The 20,018-nt window shown below is 57.6% G+C and overlaps 1 protein-coding gene across 1 annotated transcript; it reads right to left on the minus strand.

Annotated features, from left to right (window-relative positions):
* Nucleotides 1-14,450: 14,450 nt before the first annotated feature.
* On the minus strand, nt 14,451-19,179 carry ING1 (inhibitor of growth family member 1). The gene is made up of 2 exons (XM_056109775.1): nt 18,905-19,179; nt 14,451-15,233 (listed from the first exon to the last, which is right to left on the minus strand). Exons 1-2 carry the CDS (start codon nt 19,038-19,040, stop codon nt 14,533-14,535), a joined length of 837 nt encoding a protein of 278 aa, XP_055965750.1. The 5' UTR covers nt 19,041-19,179; the 3' UTR covers nt 14,451-14,532.
* Between the last annotated feature and the right edge of the window lie 839 nt (nt 19,180-20,018).

Raw genomic sequence — 20,018 nt, forward strand, 5'->3', positions numbered from 1 at the left:
CTCCAGCCTGACCCAGCGTGTCCGGGACGGTTCCTCGTGCCAGAGCCTGCACCCGCGAACTCGCGCTCACTTCCTCTTCCAGGTCACGTGTCCGAGCGCACCACTCCTCCGCCACATTTTCATTTTCTGGGGTTTTCTGCTTTAAAATCTATACCACTATGTCCCGTCAATGGAGAATTTTGAATCTCTGAATAAAACGGCTACATTTATGGTTTTCTAGAGATTAGCTTTGTTTAGTAACTAGTGATTTCACTGTGCAAATATAGTCATGAATTTTTACTCTTCTGATTTTTTGTAATAAAAATTGGTGAAGATTTGAAACTGTTCAATGAGCAGATGGATGCCCCTCAGCCCCTTTCCAGATCGAATAAAGGCTCGTGCTTACTGCTGCCGTGCTGTTCTTTCAGGCAGGGCGGGTCCCAAGACCTCGGCCTTCCCAGCCTCCCTCAGGCCTGCGGCAGTTTCACCCCAGTGGCTCTGGGGTTGGTGGTCCTCGCTCAACTCCCAGCAGTGCTTGGGGCCCCTCCAGTGGCCAAGGTCAAGCCCACTCAGCCTGGTGCAGGGCAGATGCCCTCCCTGCCAATGGCCCCCAGGTCTGCAGGGAGGACCAAGGACCCGCTTGTTCCCAGCACCAGTGTGATGCCCTCCCTGCAGTGCTCCAGCTGGGCTTGTGTCGAGGGGTGCCGCGGGGAACGTGCACACGTGTGCAATCGCATGTGCCATGGTTCAGGCGAGGGAGGGGTGAGGCAGGACAGTGGGCAGTGTCCCCATAGCCTCTGGATGCACAGTCACACGTCACAGATCGTACCTGAGTGTTTCGGAGGGTCAGAAAGGAGACGGTCTTCTGTCAAGCTCAGAGAGAAGCCGGCAGAATCCCTTTCAGAAGAGCCCTGGCGGGTAGCGGCCTGGGGCAGCTCTGATGAGTACCCAGTACCAGCACTGCTGCTGGCCACACATGCAACGAGGAAAGCAGGAAAAGAAACGCTGGGAGTCGGGCCCCAGAGTGGCAAGCCCGCAGGGTGTGGAGGTGTGAGCAAGCACTGAAACCCCCCCCCCGGGGGGGGGGGCTGAAGTAGAACAAAGGAAAGGACGGAACTGAGTCAGCCATGGCACTAGCGAGGCCTCACACACAGCCAGCCAGGTTTGAGCCCTGGCATCCCATGAGGTCCCCCGAGACCACCATGAGTGAGCCCTGAGCACCCTGGCCGTGGCCCCACAAACAATGTAAACGGAGTTAGAACATGTGCTCATGAACTATGGAGACCCTCAGTAGGAGCCTCCCCCTGGCTCGGGCCCTCCAGCCCCCTGCCCCACTCCAGGAACCCTGGAAGTGCTCCCAGGCGCCAGCAGGGGGCGGCAGTGCAGCCCAGATCTGCTTTGGCCAGAGGGACGGACAACGTCCACTCACGGCCTCCCCGCGCCTTCCTGAAGCGTCTGATGGAATTTCCATCCTAAGAATGAGCGAGGGCACAGCCGGGAGGACGCGTGCCTGGCGGCTGACCAGGAGCTGACCCACCCCCGGCATCCCACAGGGTTGCCCAAGCCCCAGGAGCGACCCCTGAACACGGCCGGTGTGGCCCCCACCCAGGTAAGGGTGAAACTGTCGAGATTCAGCCTAAGTGCCTGGACCTTAGGTCCAACTCCGGAAGACACACAGCTGGGGGCTGAGCAGGCAGTGTCCAGCACCTGCCGCCACCCTGTCCCCAGGGTTCCGCTGTCACCCCACCCTGCCTGCCTCTGGGAAGCACTTTCCCTCCCCCTCCCTCTCTCCCTCTCTCTTTCTCCCCTTTCTCTCCCCATCTCCCCTCTCTCCCTCACCCCCCCCCCCTTTCAGGCACTGTGGCTTGCAGTACTGTCACTGAAAGGTCATCCCGTTTACCCCTCACCTCCTCCAGCATCAGTCCTTGTCCAGAGTGACCACCTCCAGCTCTCACTGTCACCCGGGTCCCTTCTCTGTCTCACTGCCCTCTCCCCCGCAGCCTATGGCAGCTTCCAACCGGGGAGCAGTTCTCCTGGCCCAGCTACTACTGCCTTGGGTCTTATTCACTCCCTATGTTGGTTTTGTTTATATCCCGCAAGTGAGTGGCCACTCCACGTCTGTCCTCCCCCCTGGGCCATTCACTCCGCGTGATGCTCCCCGTGCCCGTCCACATGCAGGCGAGTCTCAGGACTTCATTTTCCTAACCGCTGCGTAGTGCCCCGTCGGGGTAGATGCTCCGTTTCCTTATCCATCCTCTGTTCTTGGCGCTTGTTCAGTGTAACGGCATTGGCAGCCTGGAGGCCCCCACAGGCTCCCGATAGTCACCCGCTTGACCTGTGTCCAGCGTCCAGCACGGCTGCCGGTTTTAGTTTGCATCTTAGGTCTGTCCCTCTGGGACCCAGCCTTACTCACTGACAAACTTGTACAAATTTCCTCGGAGAATCAAAGGCAAACAACAATCAAGAGTTGCCTTTTTTGAATCTTGTTACTCTTTTTTCCAATATCCACCGTTAATGTAAACGCTTTTGCGTTTTTTTTTTTTTAATTTCTTTTTCTTTGGCTTCTGGGTCACACCCGGCAATGCTCAGGGGTTCCTCCTGGCTCTGCACTCAGGAATCACTCCTGGCGGTGCTTGGGGGACCCTGTGGGATGCCCGGGATCGAACCCCGGTCGTCCGCGGGCAAGTGCCCTCCCCACTATACTATCACTCCAGACCCCGAACGTAAACAGTTCTTCTTTCGGTGCAGCCAGTAAACTCCGTGTTTCCAGGTCGGTGACCTGCTCCTACAGACCAGCAGTACCGTTTACACACATCTGTTAGCTGCTGGGCACTGGGTGATAAAATGCAGCAGAGAACAAACAGCGTCTGCCAGGGGCACACATGTGACCTCACATGTTACCCGGAGCAGCAACAGATGCTTGCCCATTTGCTGTCCGAGGGTTTGTTTTTTTCTTTTTAGTCACACCCGGCGATGCTTAGGTTTCCTCCTGGCTCTGCACTCAGGAATTACTTCCCAGCAGTGCTCAGGGGACCATATGGGGTGCCGGGGACAGAACTCAGGTTGGCTGCGTGCAAGGCAAAAGCCCTCCTATGGCTCCAGCCCCTGTCCGGTTATTCCAAGAGCATTTTCCTTCCTCCTGGGCCCAGAGATAGCACAGCGGGGAGGGTTTCTGCCTTGCAGCGGCTAGCCAGGGTTTGATCTGACACCCCGATGGTCCCTGGAGCCCTGCCAGGAGTGGCCTCTGAGCACAGAGCCAGGAGTAGTCCCCTGGGTGTGGCCCCAAAACAAAAAAGAGTCCTCTGGTAGAGGGAGAGAGGAACGGGGGAAGGGAAGGGGCTGCAGGCCCGGAGCAAGCGGTGACTCCGAACTCCGTCCCGCAGAATTAGAAACGCTGATGGGAGCTTCTGGGCCGTTTTCCAGCCTCTGCTGCAATTAAGATACAACAGACAAATGGCCATAAGAGTATGGCTTCCCGTGGGGGCGGGACGAGTGGTGTCCACAGGGGAAAGCAGAACCTGGACACCAGGGGGGGAGCAGGGGCCCCTCAGTGCTTAACTGGACACTGAGCTGACGGTGGTGCCCGAGACTGGCTCCTGGCCCTGCATCAGCTCCTCCTGCGGGCTGCGCCACCACAGGAACTGGACAGTGAACTCCCAGTCTTCCAAGTTTTGTCTGAAAATATTTCACGCGACTCTCGAGACCCCCACTGGGCAGGAGGAATGCACTTCCATGCCAGCAGCAGGACAGCAGGCAGGTGGGTTCCTGCGACCCAGCCAGCCCAGCCGGAGCCAGCCCTGAGGCCCACTGGGACACCCCGTCCATGGGTGGGCTTTGTGGCCGCCCGCAGGTCCCCCCTTGGGGCTCTGGAGGGAACGCACCTGCAGAGGCCAATTCTGCCACCCCCAGCTGCCCCGGCACCCAGCGCCCAGCCGCCGGGTCCACCTGCTGTGCCCACACAGGTGGACCTGGCCCTGCTCCACTTCACGAGGAGCTGCCCTGGGTGAGAAAGTCAAGTCCCAACCTCACCGACGTCTCTCACCTGCCGGGAGACGAGCAGGGAAGGAGCACAAGCATGTTCAGGGGAGGGTGTGTGCCTGCAGGCAGCTGCTCCTGGTTCGAGGGCTCGATCCCCATCTCGGCATTCCCCACCCCAAGTGATCTCTGAGCGCAGTCAGCCAGGAGAAGCCGCAGGTGCAGCCAAAAGGGGAAGCGACGGGATGGAAGATCCCAAGGGCTGAGGCTCCCCCGACCTCAGCAGCCGCCTTTGCTCCAGGTGGGGCCTCTCGGCAGGCCGGAATTCTGTATCTCAATGGCCATCTGGCCCCGTACGGAGTGGGGGGTTGCACCTTGGCTGTTTCCCACCCCCCCACACCCGGGCTTGTTCCTGAGATTGCGAATCCAGGAAGGCACATGGGGCAGGTGGGCTCTCCCCCCTGCAGCTTCCTAGCTTCCTTTGTCCCTTTGCTCAGTTTCCCCAAGGTTGCTCCAAGGAAAGCCAAAAGGGCTGTCGGGTTTGTGTGAAAGAGAAACACAGGGTCCTGAGGCCCTGGCGGGTCTGAGGCAGTAGGAAGGACGAACTTAGGGTAAATCTCAGGACTGTGGGCAGGAACCACAGGAAAGTGAGTGACAGGACAGAGGGGAAGACACCACGGGCACACAGCGGGCTTGGGCACTGGAGAGGGTGCCTGAGCCAGCAGGAGTGAGCCCTGAGCACAGAGCCGGGAGTAAGCACAGAGCACAGAGCCAGGAGTAAGCCCTGAGCACAGAGCTGGGAGTCAGCCCTGAGTACAGAGCCAGGAGTGATCCTCGAGCACAGAGCCAGGAATGAGCCCTAAGCACTGAGGAGTAATCCCTGAGCACAGAGCTGGGAGTGAGCACAGAGCACAGAGCCAGGAGTCAGCCCTGAGCAGAGCCAGGAGTCAGCCCTGAGCACAGAGCCAGGAGTCAGCTCCAAGCACAGAGCTGGGAGTGAGCCCTGAGCACAGAGCCAGGAGTCAGCCCTGAGCATGGAGCCAGGAGTGATCACCAAGCACAGTGCCAGGAGTGAGCCCTGAGCAGAGAGACAGGAGTCAGCTCCAAGCACAGAGCCGGGAGTCAGCCCTGGGCACAGAACCGGGAATGAGCCCTGAGCACAGAGCCGGGAGTCAGCCCCGAGCACAGAGCCAGGAGTGATCCCTGAGCACAGAACCAGGAATGAGCCCTAAGCACAGAGCCAGGAGTGAGCCCTGAGCACAGAGACAGGAGTCAGCTCCGAGCACAGAGCCGGAGTCAGTCCTGAACATGGAGCCAGGAGTGAGCCCTGAGCACAGAGCCGGGAGCCAGCCCTGAGCACAGAGCCAGCTGAGGAATGAGCCCTGAGCACAGAATGAGCCCTGAAAAGGAGCCAGGAGTCAGCCCTGAGCATCACCGGTTATAGTCCCCAAACAAACCCCATGAAGTCAGTAAACTCCAGAGACAAAGAGGCAGATCTGCCCGCCAAGGCTGAAGCGGCTGGTGCTGAGGAGCTCAAGGACACACAAGGGATGGAGGAAGGGGAGAGAGTGATGAAGGGACCACGTGGGATGTTCACCGAGACCGAGACCCTTCAGAGGAACCCGAATGCCCTGTGTGCTGAAAGGGCCACGCTGCGGAAGGTAGGTGGTGGGCAGGGGCGGGCGCGGACTCTGTGGTTTGAAGCAGCGGCTGTGGCTAGCCTGGAGCTGCTGGGCAGCACTGCCAGGTCCAACTGGGCACGTGGGAGCCAAGGGAGGCCTGGCGAGACGTCAACGGGCGCAACACAGACTCGGGAAGCCGGAAGGGTCACATGGCCACACAGCCGGGACGGGCAGAGGCCGCGGATGCTCGCGACGCTCCCGGGAAACCACAAGCACCAGCCCTGCGCGTGGGGGTCGCAGAGGTGCAGGCGACCACGGGACAAAGCAGGGCGCACGTGTGTGCCACACCCGTAATGTGCTCGTGGTGGCCTCGGTGACTCCCCTCCTCAGCATTTCCCGTCCGTGCCCCCCTGATGTTCCTTTGCGAATGACCCTGGCCTGTGAGGCCGCACCCCACCTTCCTGCACCCACAGCTTGAGTCCAGGCGGCCCCGCTGCGTGGCGGGAGACTGCACTGAATCACGCCCCTTCCCGCCTCCCACAGCCACCGGCACTGGAGCGAGGGACTCGGGACAGTCCCAGGCGCTTCGTGTGGGGTCCGTGCGTTGGGCAGCATAGGCAAGGCTCCGGGGGGCCGGGAGCCCCCAAATGCCACGGAGCACCTCGACCCATCCTCCCTCTCCACCCTCCTCCCTCCCTCCCGAAACCCCAGGCTCAGAGACTCAGGTTTGCAATTTTTTTTTCTTTTTGGGTCACACCTGGAGATGCATAGGGGCTACTCCTGGTTCTGCACTCAGGAATCACCCCTGGCAGTGCTCAGGGGACCATATGGGATGCTGGGAATCGAACCTAGTTCGGCTGCATGCAAGGCAAATGCCCTAGCCGCTGTGCTATTGCTCCAGCCCCTCAGGTTTGCAATTTTTAAAGGTACTTGCGGGATCTTCCACTTGCAAAAGCCAGGGGGCCGCTGTCATGGAGGCCGCCCCCAGTACTGACCCCCAGGGTTTGGGTTCACTTCTGCCCACATCACCACTTTCATTCCTTTCTCACATACATGCAGACCAGAGACGGAGTCACAGCACCCTGGCCCCGCCCCAGACACGCCAGAGCCCGGCACGGCACACATGGACAAGGGCTGGTGTCTGGACAGCGCTGCCAAAAGCAGGGACAAACTGACATCACACAAACACACATGCACATACACAATCACACCCCCCTACGCAGATCCCACACACAGGGACAGCACACACCTCACAGACTCATACATTCACACACACAGACACACCGCCCCTCCACGCACGTGGACAATGTGGAACTTTACTCCAGCACGGAGGGACGAACCTCCTTGGGTCCAGGTGGCCAATCTCAGTGGCTGTGGCTGGGGTGACTAAGAGTGAACTCTCCTGCCCTCGGACCTTCGCTTCATGTCTGTGCCATCCGGGAATAGCCATCCGTACTCTCCGTGGCTCTCAGTGTGTGAACAGGCATTGGCCTTCCATGGCTCTCAGTGTCTGTGTGTGCTTAGGCAGTGGCTCACTGTGGCTCTGTGTGTCTAGGCAGTGGCTCTCCATGGCTGTGTGTGTGTGTGTGTGTGTGTGTGTGTGTGTGTGTATGTCCAGGCAGTGGCCCTCCATGGCTCTCAGTGTATGTGTCTCCATGCAGCGGCTCTCCGTGGCTTCAGTGTGTGTGTGTGTGTGTGTGTGTGTGTGTGTGTGTGTGTGTCCACGCAGTTGAATCTCTATGGCTCTCAGCGTGTCTCCAGGTAGTGGCTCTCCATGCCTCTCAGTGTGTGTATGACCAGGTAGTGACTCTTCATGGTTCTCAGTGTGTGTGTATGCCCAGGCAGTGGCTCTCTGTGTCTCTCAGTGTGTGTGTCCAGGCAGCAGCTCTCCGTGGCTTTTGGCATGTGTCCACGCAGAGGCTCTCTGTGGCTCTTGGTGTGTGTGTGTCCAGGTAGCAGCTCTCCATGGCTCTCGATGTGTGAATGCCCAGGCGATGGCTCTCCATGGCTCTCAGTTGTGTGCACAGGCAGCAACTCTCCATGACTTCAGTGTGTATATATCCAGGAAGTGGCCCTCTGTGGTTCTCGGTGTGTATGTCCAGACAGCGGCTTTCCGTGGTTCTCCTGGTGTGTGTGTGTCCAGGCAACATGTGTGTGTGTGTCCAGGCAACGTGTGTGTGTATCCAGGCAACGGCTCTCCGTGGCTCTCGGTGCGTGTATGTCCAGGCAGTGGCTCTCCGTGGCTCTTAGTGTATGTGTGTGTCCAGGCAGCAGCTCTCTGCCTCTCAGTGGTCCCACCATCCTGATCCACAGAAACGCTTCCAGTGACTTCGTATCTCAGTTTACCGGATGTCTCGGAGAGTGACCTACCAGGAGATGACCCAGCAGCTGGAGGCTCAAGCCCCCTGCCCAGCTTCACTGCCCTTTTCCAGATGAGAGTCACCACAGCCAGGCAGCAGTGCGCTGGGGCAGCCCCTTCTGAGATAGCCCAGGGCTGCTCCCCGCCTCCCCCCTCCCAGTGGCTGGGTTCTCCCCTGGGAGTAGCCTCGGCCTCTTCACCCACCCGGTGGTGCTGGGCCTCTGGGCTGCCTGAACTACCACCGCAGCCAAAGTAAGTGAACAAGTGAATGTTGGCAAAGTTTCACCAATGAAATCCTGAAGAAGCTTCTGGCTAAAGGACTCCGCTCGCCAGGCCCCGTCCAGAGGCCTGAGCTGCCAGGGCCCAGGGCCTGAGGGACCAGAGGTCAAACCTGCCCACCCCACTCCCACCCAGTCACCTTGTCCCTGACCTGGGAACTCACTGCACTTTCATCTTCTTTTAAAAAAATGTTTTATCTGAGGAGCTAGAACAATAGTACAGCAGGGAGGGCGCTTGCCAACCCGGGTTCGACCCAAGGCACACCATATGGTCCCACAAATACCACCAGGAGTGATTCCTGAGTGCAGAACTTGGAGCAAGCCCTGAGCATCGCTGGGTGTGCTCCCACCCCCAATAAATAAACATTCCTATTTATTCCAAGGGGCTAGAGTGACCGTACAGGGTACAGGACACTTGCCTTGCATGCAGCCAACCTGGGTTCAATTCTCGGCCCCACAAAGGGTCCCCTCAGCCTGCCAAGGTGTGGCTCCCCAACTAAGACAAAAGAGTTTTTTGTTTTTAATTGGCGAGTCCTGAACGATAGATAGTACAGCAGGTAGGGCACTTGGCTTCGCACACAGCCAGCCGCCCAACCCACCCCCACGGTTCCAAGTCCCACCAGGAGCTGTCCCGAGCTGTCAGAAGTGGGTCCTGCGTGCCACAGGGGCTCCAAAATCAAAAATATACAAAATCAAAATCAAAACTGGTATTTGAAACACTGTGATTAACAATACTGCTCACTGTGGGGCGCCATGCACAGCTTCCAAATCCCTCCACCATTCACTGTGTTTCAGTGAATACCAGAAGATCTCAGAAATGCTACGAAAACACAACCCAACACCCAGAGTCTATCCCTTTCCCCGGGGCCCTTTTCCATGGACCATCCTTCTTCTTCCTGATGACCCGCAGGGTTGCTCCTGGCTCTGCACTCAGGCATCCCTCCTAGTGGCGCTCAGGGACCACGAGGTGTTGGGGGTTGAACTGGGTTGCACAGTTCACAGCAAGTACCCCCTCACCGGACTGTTTCCTCCCTTTCCTGGCATTTTTTTTTCCCTTTTTCCTTTTTGGGTCCTACCTGCTGTGTTATGGTTCCAGCCCCTCACTGGCATTTCGTATGTTCTGAATTGAAATGTAGGCTGCATGCAATTTTCAGGAATTCCCGTCATATTTCCGTAGATTTCAAAATATGACTTCAGAACCTGTCCCAAATTATACACTGGAATGAATAATTTAAAAAAAAAATTAACTTTTTCTTTTTTTTTTTTCAATTGACTCTTTTGGGCCAGAGTGACAGCACAGTGTGAAGGGCACTTGTCTTGTACATGACCAACCTGGGATCCATTTCTGGCACCTCATACGGTCCCCCAAGCCCGCCAGGACCGACCCCAGGGCACAGGCCAGAAGTCAGCCCTGAGCATCGCTGCGTGTGTCTGAAAAACCAAAAACCATACTAAACACCAAGTGAAGACACACTTCTTTTTCTTGATTTTTGGGTCACACCCAGCGATGCTCAGGGGTTACTCCTGGCTCATGCACTCAGGAATCACTCCTGGTGGTGCTCGGGGGACCATATGGGATGCTGGGAATCGAACCTGGATCAGCCATGTTGGCTGCGTGTAAGGCAAACGCCCTACCCACTGTGCTATTGCTCCAGCCCCATCACTATTTTTTTTTTAGATTGTTCTTTCATTTATTTGGGTTTTGGGGCCACACCTGGCAGTGCCCGGGGACCATGTAGCTGGGAGGTAGAGGCTGGTTCTCCCAATTTTTTAAATTTTTATTAGTGAAACACCACGAGGTACAGTTGTAGACGTACAAATTTTTGTGCTTGGGTTTCAATTATACAATGATCAAGTACCCATCCTTCCACCAGTGCCCATTTTCCACCACCACTGATCCCAGTATCCCTCCCACCTCCCATCCCCTCCCCCCATGCACTAACCCTTGAACCACCTCTTCGGCCCTTTTCACTGGCACTTGAGCCTCCAAGTATGTCCAGAGCCCCGGGTCTGCTATGTGTGGCCAGTCCAAGGGGGACTGTCCACTGCGAATGCCTTCTCTGGAGCCTCCGTGAACTGAACCAGCCGTCTCCTCATGTCTGGTGTGGCAGACCAGGTCCTCTGTGAAAGCGCCCAGTGTTCGCTGACCATGGACGCTGTGCTCCCGAGAGCGCATGGCCTCGTCAATGCGAGCATCATGGCGCAAAAAGGCGCACGGCCCCTTGAGGAGACCCCAGGTCTCGCTCTGCTCTCAGGCCTGCAGGGGAGGCTTCAGGTTCAAATCACTGCCCAGAGATTCTTTCTCCGAGCCTGAGGTGCGGCCCTTCTGGTCCTCCCCTGCAGGCGGCCCAGCCCTGTTCCCACCCTGGCCCTGCACATCCCCAAGCCTGGCAGGGAGCACCACTGCACCCCCCCCCCCAGAAAACCCCAACAAAACCTACCTGCAAGTTTCTCAGTTTCCGTGGTGCCGGGGACGGCCCCCGGGGCTTCACAGGCGAGGCTGGCGCTGACCACCGAGATACCACTCCACCCCATGCTCCAAAGCTGTTGTGTATTTGGGGATCACTCCTGCTGTGGCTCGAGGATCGGGAGGCACCAGGGCTGGAGGCAGGGCTGGCCATGCGCAGCTAAACGCCCTGCCCACTGCACTCTCCTTTCCACTCCTCCTTTCTGAGCCGCACGATGCTGAGTATGTGAATACGCGGCGCAGGGCTTCAGACCCAGGTGGGCCATAAACAGGGTAAGCTCCTGCCTGTGGGACTCTCCCCGCCCCCCCCCCCCATAGGGGAAATAATGGGAGCTGGGGCCAGAACGATAGCACAAGTCAGAGGGTGTTTGCCTTGTACGCAGCCATGGCCCCCGCATTCCAGATGAACCCCTCCCCTCCGAGCACCGCCAGGAGAATTCCTGAGTGCAGAGCCAGGAGTATCGCCCCTAAGCATCGCCGGGCGTGACCCAAAAAATAAATGAAATTTAAAACAATAGCTGGGGGGCTGGAGCAATAGCACAGCGGGTAGGGTGTTTGCCTTGTACACGGCCGAACTGAGTTCGATTCCCAGCACCCCATATGGTCCCCTGAGCACCGCCAGGAGTAATTCCTGAGTGCAGAGCCAGGAATAACCCCTGAGCATTGCCGGGTGTGACCCAAAAAGCAAAAAAAAAATAAAATAGTTGGATCTGACTCTGCCCATTTCCCCCAGTCTCCGGGGGACTCAGGGGTCACCCCCATAAGCCACTCCTTGCCAGCGCCAGATAATCTCAGCCACCCTCCAGATCAAACGGCTGCTTCTCCTGGAAGGGAGCATAAAATGAGGCCCCCAGAACCATGCCACTGAACTCCGCGCCAGGCTGTTTTCACCCAGGGTGCCCCAGAGGGGGGCGGGTGAGAGCCCTCCCCGCCCCAAGGGACCCAGCCCCAGCAGCCGACCTCCACAACCCAATCGCCGCCACGCTCCAGGCAGCTCCCCATACGCCCAGGCGGAGCCTCACGCATGAGTGAACACATTCCTGGACTGCACAACACATCCTAAGACATTCCCTACCCATTCTCCATGATTACCACACCGTATCTGATGGGGTTCAGACAGCAGGCAACAAATCATAGAGGGAAAATATATATAAGCATATATATACACATTTTTCAGACATATATACCAAAGCTCACATCACCCAAACTTTAACATGTTAGTGAGATTCTATGAAATGTTTTAATGGCTCCTGCCAAAACAGAACGATCTTCACACTGCTTCCTATATGAACACTTTTTTGTAAGCATGTTCAGCAGTTCTTCATAACAGACAATACAAAATACATTCTTTTCGTTTGTGTTTTGGGAGAGGGATTGGGGCTTGGGATGGAAACATCCCGAATTTGCTGGTGGGAAGGTGTAATAGTGGTGGGTCTGGTGTTTGAATACTGAATGTAATCAAACATTGTGAACTCTTAAAATTAAGAAAATTTTAAAAAAAAATTTAAAAAGGAGAAAAAAAACAGTTGGATCTGGACTTAAGCGACTTACTCAGGATGAGGCCCAAAGCCCCAAAGACCAGAGACAGGGAGCGAGCACCCGGCTGTGGGCCTCAAGCACCCTGACACCTCGGGGTGACACCCCAAATACTGCCAGAGGGATCCCAGCACAGTCTAAGGGCTACATCCACAGCACCACTGGATGTAGCCCCAGAGAAAAGTCTGCAAAGAAGGGACTGAACTCAGCAGTAAAGGCTCGGGGAGTAGCTGAGGGCAAAGTTCTTGCCTTGCTCCCACAAGGCCCTGGGTTCGATTCCCAGCTCTACCAAAAAGGCAATCTTACTTGGACAGCCATGAGGTGACAACCCCCATCACAGCTATCACCTAACAAAGGAGACAAATCAGAGCTCACAGATGAGCCCCATACACTCTCCACTCCAAATGAATCCTCACTACCTCTAAACAGTGCATGAAAAACTAGCTAAGGATAAAGGTGTATGCAGAGCAGAGTTTTAAAACTACTGTTATTGGGGGCGGGAGGGCAGTGGGGAAGTTGCATGCAACAGACCCAGGTTTGATCCCTGACACCCCTCATGGTCCCCAAGCCCACCAGAACGATTTGAGCCAGGAGTATGGCCCAAAATGCAAAAATCAAAAACAAACACCAGGGGCTGGAGAGATAGCCCAGCGGGTAGGGCGTTTGCCTTGCACGCGGCCGACCCGGGTTCGATTCCCAGCATCCCATATGGTCCCCTGAGCACCGCCAGGAGTAACTCCTGAGTGCAAACCCAGGAGTAACTCCTGTACATCACCAGGTGTGACCCCCCCCCAAAAAAAAAAAAACCAAAAACAAACACCAAAATCCATTGATTTTCTTGTTCCTGACTGTAAGTCTTTAACAGCATGAACCTGTAGTGATCTGCACAGGCAAATCCTGCAGAATACTCACGAGTGAGTCTTACATGTTCGTGCTCTGCCCAGGAAGCAAATGGCCACTGCAGCAGAGCTGTGACAGGCGACACCGTGACACGAACCCCAGGACAACCCACACTTCCCGCCGAACACTGCCCAAGAGGGAATTCACTGCCAACAGGGGGTTTGTTTATTGTTTCGGTGCTGGGGCCCCACAGTGGCCACCACTGCAGCTAAGTTAGGGCGTCCAGTCTGGTACGAATTCTCAAAAGTATTAAATGAAGTGAGACCAAATATCCACGCACTGGGCTGCCCTAATACGCGCATGCCAGGAGGCCTCTGACGCTGGGTGCTGTGCCCAGTCTCCCGCGTCTGCAGAGCCCACAGGTGAGACCAGAGAGAGGCTCTGGCCACGGCACAAGACAGCCCGAAGCTGACAGGCTTGCAGGCCCTCCTCAGGCAGGGAGCAGTTGCACGAAAGAACTCCACGAGCACCGCTGTGTGCAATAAAACTTTATTTATGGAGACGGAAATTTGAATTTCATCATTTTCATGTGTCACAGGATTCTTTTTCTGATTGGTTTTTAACCGTTTAACAACAAAGAACTCCGAGTGAACTCAGGGGCCACACAGAGAAGCAGGCGGTCCCCAGGGCGCTCAGCCCCACCGAGAGGGGATGCCGCCGGGACCCCCACCTGCTGGGACCCCGCATCACCTATGGCCTGGGAAGGTGACGACGAGAATACAAAACTTGCTTAAGGCTTTGTCAAAGCTGCTGGTGTACACATTGTTAAGACAAACATTTAAAAATTACTAATGTCAAAATGAAATACTGCTAGCGCAGCAGGCCGAGCGCCACACGCCTCACGGCAGCATGCACACACGCCTCACGGCCGCCCCACCCACAGGACACAACATTTACACACCCAGTGGGGGGGACACGGCAAAAGCGCAGGGCGGGAGGCAGACCCCACCTGCTGGGATTCGTAAAAAAATGTGCCCATTCATTTAAAAATGGCCCTCAGGGAATGGCCCAGATATGAAATGTCTGTCATGTAAAAGTTAAGCCTTTACTTCTTTAAAAAATAATCTTCAAACTGGAACCTTTTCATCAGATTTGTTATACGGATAGACATCATTATAGCAAGAAGTAAGTTTGCTGTGGACTGTATTCTTAGCAACTTGGCTAATTCAAAAAAATTTCCCCCATAAAGTAATAACATTATTTTTATTAAAATAAAATAGCTAAATGAAATCTCTCTTTTTACACTGAATGTGTTAGGTTCCCAAGTCAGCCCCGTCCCCCACCCCCCCCAAAATCAGTCTCGGCCACTCGAGCGTTTCACTCCGACCCTGCGCTGTGGTCTCTGGGCCGCAGAGGCACAGGCCGTCCGCTCCACACAAACGTGGGCCCGGCGTCTCCCGCGGGCAGCAGCACCCACTACCTGCTGTACGCCCGCTCCTTCTTGGACTTCTCCAGGGCCTTGTCCATGGTCTTCTCGCTCTCCCCGCGGCACTTGGGGCAGTACCACTTGCCCTTAGGCTTGTGGCTGAGCCCCACGCAGGAGAAGTGGAACCACTCAATGGGACACTCGTCGTTGTCACAGCCGATCATCTCCCCGTAGGACACCTGGTCGCACAGGCAGTACGTGGGCTCGTTGGGGTCGATGGGCAGGTCGGCGGGCGACGCCTCGCGCTCGGCCTTGGCCTTGGAGCGCTTCTTCTTCTTGGACGCTTTCGCCCGCTTCTCCTTGGGCGTCCCCGAGGTCAGGTCGTCGTGGTCGTGGTTGCTGGCCGCATTCTCCCGGTTCTCGTGGTTGCGCTGGCGCCGGGATCTCTTGTTGTTGGGCTTGTCGGCCTGCGCTATCGTCTCGCTCTTGGACTTCTCGGGGCCGCCTTTGCCGCCGCCGGGGGTGTCGCCCACCTCCGGGTGCGCCTCGAAGAGCTCCACGTGGCTGTCCACCTGCCGTGTGCGGTTCTCCACCAGCTCCACCATCTGGCTCACGATCTGGATCTTCTCATCGCCCAGCTCCTGGCTGCGGATCAGAGCCCTCTGGATGCAGTGCAGCGCCCGCCGCTTCAGCGCACCGTCTGTCTCGCGCTTGAACTTCTCGTAGTACTCGTCCAGGTCCTTCAGGATCTCTGCAGGGGGGAAGAGAAGCATTCATCCATGCTCGGCCAGCGCTGAAGCAGCATCTGGGACCCCTCATGGTCCCCCGCACCCTGGATGGCACCGGTGGTACCTGGTCCTGCAAGGCCAAGCAAGTCACTCCTTCAGCCTGAGGACTGGCAGCAATCACCCTGGACTCCTGGGGAAGCACCCTTCACCGCCCAGATCCTTGCAAAAGACAGAAAGGGCCCATCCTGGCTTCCTAGTACAGACATCTTGCAGCTGGGGCCATTCCAGAATTTTCCTTTTCCTGTGGAAAGTACACCCCAGGCTCTCTGTGGGTCTGTGTGCAAGTGACAGACCCTCGGGGTACCCTGGCAGGAAGTAGGTGGAAGTTCCAATTCAGTTAGTATTTGTGCCTTTCCAAGCAGGGGTTACTCCTCGGTTTGTGCTCAGGAATTACTCCTGGCAGTGCTCAGGGGACTATATGGGACGCTGGATATCGAACACGGGTCAGCCGCAAGCAAGACAAACGCCCTCCCCGTTGTACTATTGCTAAGGCCCTCGTGCCTTAACTTTTTTTTCTTTCTTTTTGGGTCACACCTGGCGATGCTCAGGGGTTACTCCTGGCTCATGCATTCAGGAATTGCTTCTGGCGGTGCTCAGGGGACCATATGGGGTGCTGGGAATCGTTCCAGCCCCTCGTGCCTTAACTTTTATTTCCTACTGACTTTCTCCCCATTTTCACCATTTTAACTTAATAATAAACTTTTCTATTCTTTGATGTCCCCAATATAATCAGAGAATGAAGAAAATGCTCCTATGACAAAGGTTTCAGCATGGCTCACGGTTTCCCACTACTCGATTTCCCTGGAGGCTGGCTGACCATACACCAGGTAACCTGGTCTCGCTTTAAAATTAAGGTGCCAAACTTTGCATATACAGATTAAAACGGTAACCTAGAAGTGATCAAGATCTAAATATTTTTTCAAAAACAATTCACTGCAAAGAAAATAAAGACCCTCAGTATTAAAAATTAAACCTTCTGGGGACAAAAGAGATAGTACAGTGGGGAGGGCACTTGCCTTGCACGCAGTTGACCTGGATTCAATTCCCGGCATCCCAGCGGGTCCCCCCAAAACAGCCAGGATTGATCCCCAAGTCAAGGGTAACCACTGAGCATCTCTGAGTATGGCCAAAACTAAAAAATTAAATTTTCTTAGCTCAGAAGACAGTGCACATAAATTTCAAACACAATTAGAGTGGCTGGAACTATAGTACAGCAGGGAGGGCACTTGCCTTGCAAATGGCTGGCCTGGGTTCAATCCCAGCACCCCATATGGTTCCCCCAGAACCATCAGGAGTAATTCCTGAGTGCAGCACCAGGAGTAACCCCTGAGCATCGCTGGGCGCAGCCCCCCCCCCCAAAAAAATAAAAAAACATAATCAGACAATTTCTCCAGGAATGAAAGCAGTTAAACAACCCACTAAAATGAGGAAAGTAAAGTCTTGCTAAAGGTTTATTAGAACATATGAACACATGTTCCCAGAGCTAATTTTCCTTAAGTCTAATCATTAAATTGAATGGTATCAGCTTTGCTCCTGGCACCCTTAGCAGACTCTTAAAATAAGGCAATTACTGTGTCCAAACAGGCAATTTGAGTGTGTGTATGTCAGAGTGAATATGTGAGCGTTCGCGTATATACGAGTATATAGATGTGAGTATATGAATGCTGTTTGTGAGTGTGTGTATAAGTATATGTGTAAGTGCATGTATGAATGAATAAGTGTGTGTGTGAGTGAATGTGTGTGTATATATATGAGCGTATGGATGTGAGTATATGAATGCTGTTTGTGAGTGCGTGAATGAATGTATAAATGTGTGAGTATATGTGAGTGAGTGTGAGTGTACAAATATGAGCATATGGATACGCGTATATGAGTGCTGCTTGTGAGTGTATGAGTGTATGTGTAAGTGCATGACTGAATGTGTAAGTGTGTGTGACTGAATGTGTGAGTGTATGTATATGAGCATATGGATGTATGAGTGCTGTTTGTGAGTGCATGCGTGAATGTATGTGTAAGTGCATGCATGAATGTAAAAGTGTGTGTGAGTGAAATGTGAGTGTACGTGTGAGCATATGGATGCACGTATATGATTGCTGCTTGTGAGTGCGTGTGTGAGTGTATGTCTAAGTGTGTGTGTGTGTGTGTGTGAGTGGTGCATCTGGCCATGAATGTAAGAAACATGAGTCTGGGTGTGAGCACGGTTGAATGCAGAGTGTCGGTGCGTGAACATACATGTTGACTGTGTGTGAGTGCATGTATGTGAGCGTGCGAGCGTGCATGTGCGTGTGCTTACATGTGCATGCGTGTGCGGGTGTGAGTGGGGAGGGGGCCGTAAACCTGCCCGTGCCCGCCGGCCAGTTCGCCAACTGCTCAGCTCAGTCCACTCGGCCAGGCTCGCGGGTCACTCACGCTGCCCCCCAGTGGAGCCAGCAGGTGGGCGCTGCAGGGCCATCCTGCAGCACGACCGCCCGCCTCAGCCCAGCCCCCGTGCGCCGCCATTACTCCAGCCGGAAGTAGCCGGGACAGGCCCACGGAGGGGAGGAGCCCGGTCTCTGACCAATGGGGAGGGGGCCAGCGGGAGCTCCGCCCTCCCCGCGAGTCGGCACCAATGGAGATATCCAGACGGGAGGGCGGTGGCCAGGCGGAAAGCCAATCACAGCGCAGGGCCCGAAAACACGGCCCGCCCGAGCAGCGCCAAAGGCCAATCAGAGGCCGGAGGCCGGGTGACCCTAAGGCATTCAAATCAACTCGACCCCTTCCCTTCTCTCCGCCCCTCTACAACAGAGAAAAAAGGTAGCGGACGCAGAGGCCCGTGCCAGTCACTGGGCAACGCCCGCCCCCATCCGGCACGGCAACCAATAGCTCAGCGGCCGGCCGATAAGGACATGCTATGGGTGATGCCTCGGCCAACCACTGGGAGGTGGGGGCGGGACGTTCTCAGTATGCTAATGAGACCCCTATAAAAGTCGCTGCGAGGCGGCTTCCCGGGCAGAGCGCAGGGGCGCCTTCCCACGGGGGGTGGCTGCCGGTCCCGGCGGGCGCCGAGATTCCACCCCCCCCCTCCCGCGCGCCCGCCCTCTTCCGCTTCCCGCGGCGCAGCCCTGTAAACATGAGTAAACTCCGCCGCGACCCGCGTCCCCACGACGGCCCGGCAGGAAACTTTCCCCAACAGTCCCGACCCCAGCGGGCTCTGCAGGGAAGCACCCCCAGCTCGTACCCCCCCCATCCCCGGGCCGGGCTGGCCGGGCGCCCCCGCGCCCAGCGTCCCGCCCACCCCGCGCCCCCCGCCAGCTCCACCCGCCGCGGCGGCCCTCGCCAGCCCTCGGCGCGCCCGACCAGCAGCGGCGACCCCAGACTTTATGTAACACTCGGGTCGGGGCGCGGAGGGGGCGCCGCGGGGCCGGCGGGCAGCGCCCTCCGTCCCGGGCTGCGCCCCCCGCGCGCCCTCCCCCGCAGGCCCGCCTCGCCCCTCACCACAAAGAGCGCCGGCTGCCGCGTCCCCCTCCGCGCCGCGCCCGGGCTCCGGCGCGGGGACCTGGTGGCCGCGGCGCCCGGACCTTTTGTTCGCCGGGACCCGGGCCCGCGAGTCGCGGCGGGGTGCAGCGGCCGCCCCCGCCCCTCCCTCCGCGCGTACCCTGGTACTTGGCGTCGATCTCCCGCATCAGCGAGACGTTCCGCTGCAGGTCGAACGGCAGCGACTCGATGGAGTCCAGGTAGTCCTCCACATAGCTGGCCAGGTGGAGCTGCTCCCCGTTGGCAGGGCTCAACATGGCTCGGCCGCGGGTCCCCGGCGGCTCGGCGCGGCTTTCCGCTTCCTGCAGCCCCCGCCCCCTCGGAGCTCGGCGCTGCAAAATGCAAAGCTCCCGCCCGCCGGCGCCCCCCCTCCGGCCGGCCCCGCGCCGCCGGGGCCCGGGGAGCGGCGCGGGCGGGCGCGCAGCCCGGCGGCGGGCAGGGGCCGGGGCCGCGGCCGAGCGAGCGGCGGGAAGGGGCGCGCGCCGCCCGCCGCAGCGCGCTCGTCCAACGTGGAAAACCCAAATACCAGTTTCAAACACTTGGGAAACATTCGGGCCCCCGCAGCGCGCATGCGCGCCAGCCCCCGCGGGCCCCGCCCCCGCCGCGTCACGCCCCTCACCGGCCCGGCCCGCGGGGGGTGTGGCTTTGTCTGTCACTGGGGCTGGGGTGGGGGTCGCGCGGCCTGGGCCGGGAGCGGCGCTCTCGGAGGAGGCGAGGGCGCGGCCTGCCGAGTCCGGCCGGCCCCGCCCGCCGCCCGGCCGCCGGCACCGGGGCTCCTCCGGCGCGGCCTCCGCCTCCCTCTGCTCACTGCTTCACTCCCTCGGGCCCGCCGCGCGGGAGCATAAGTAGGGCCCGGGATCGACTGGCAGCCTCGACAGCCAACCCAGCTGCTCCGCCACATCGCCCGCCCAATCAGGGTGGGGCGGAGGCGGGGCGAACGCGGAGACCTCGCCGGTTCTTACTACTAGAAACCTGCGTCCACCAGAGGGAGGGGCGGACTGGGGCGGGCTCCGCGGAGCGGAAGTGGTGGCGCATGCGCATGCGAGCCCGTCTGCCGCGGCGGGACCACCACTCCCAGCAGCCCCCGCGGCGCCCGCGCCTGCGCAGTCCTCCCCGCCCGCCCTTTGTGTCGCCCGCCCCGCTGGGCCCTGGTGCTTACGAGACAAAGGGTCCCGGGTTGGGGTCTGCTGCGGGGCCGGGCCCTCCCGCGCGTGTCCCAGGGCCCACGCGCATCA

The sequence above is a fragment of the Sorex fumeus genome, unplaced genomic scaffold (assembly GCF_029834395.1).
Source record: "Sorex fumeus unplaced genomic scaffold, SorFum_2.1 ptg000008l, whole genome shotgun sequence".
NCBI lineage: Eukaryota > Metazoa > Chordata > Mammalia > Eulipotyphla > Soricidae > Sorex > Sorex fumeus.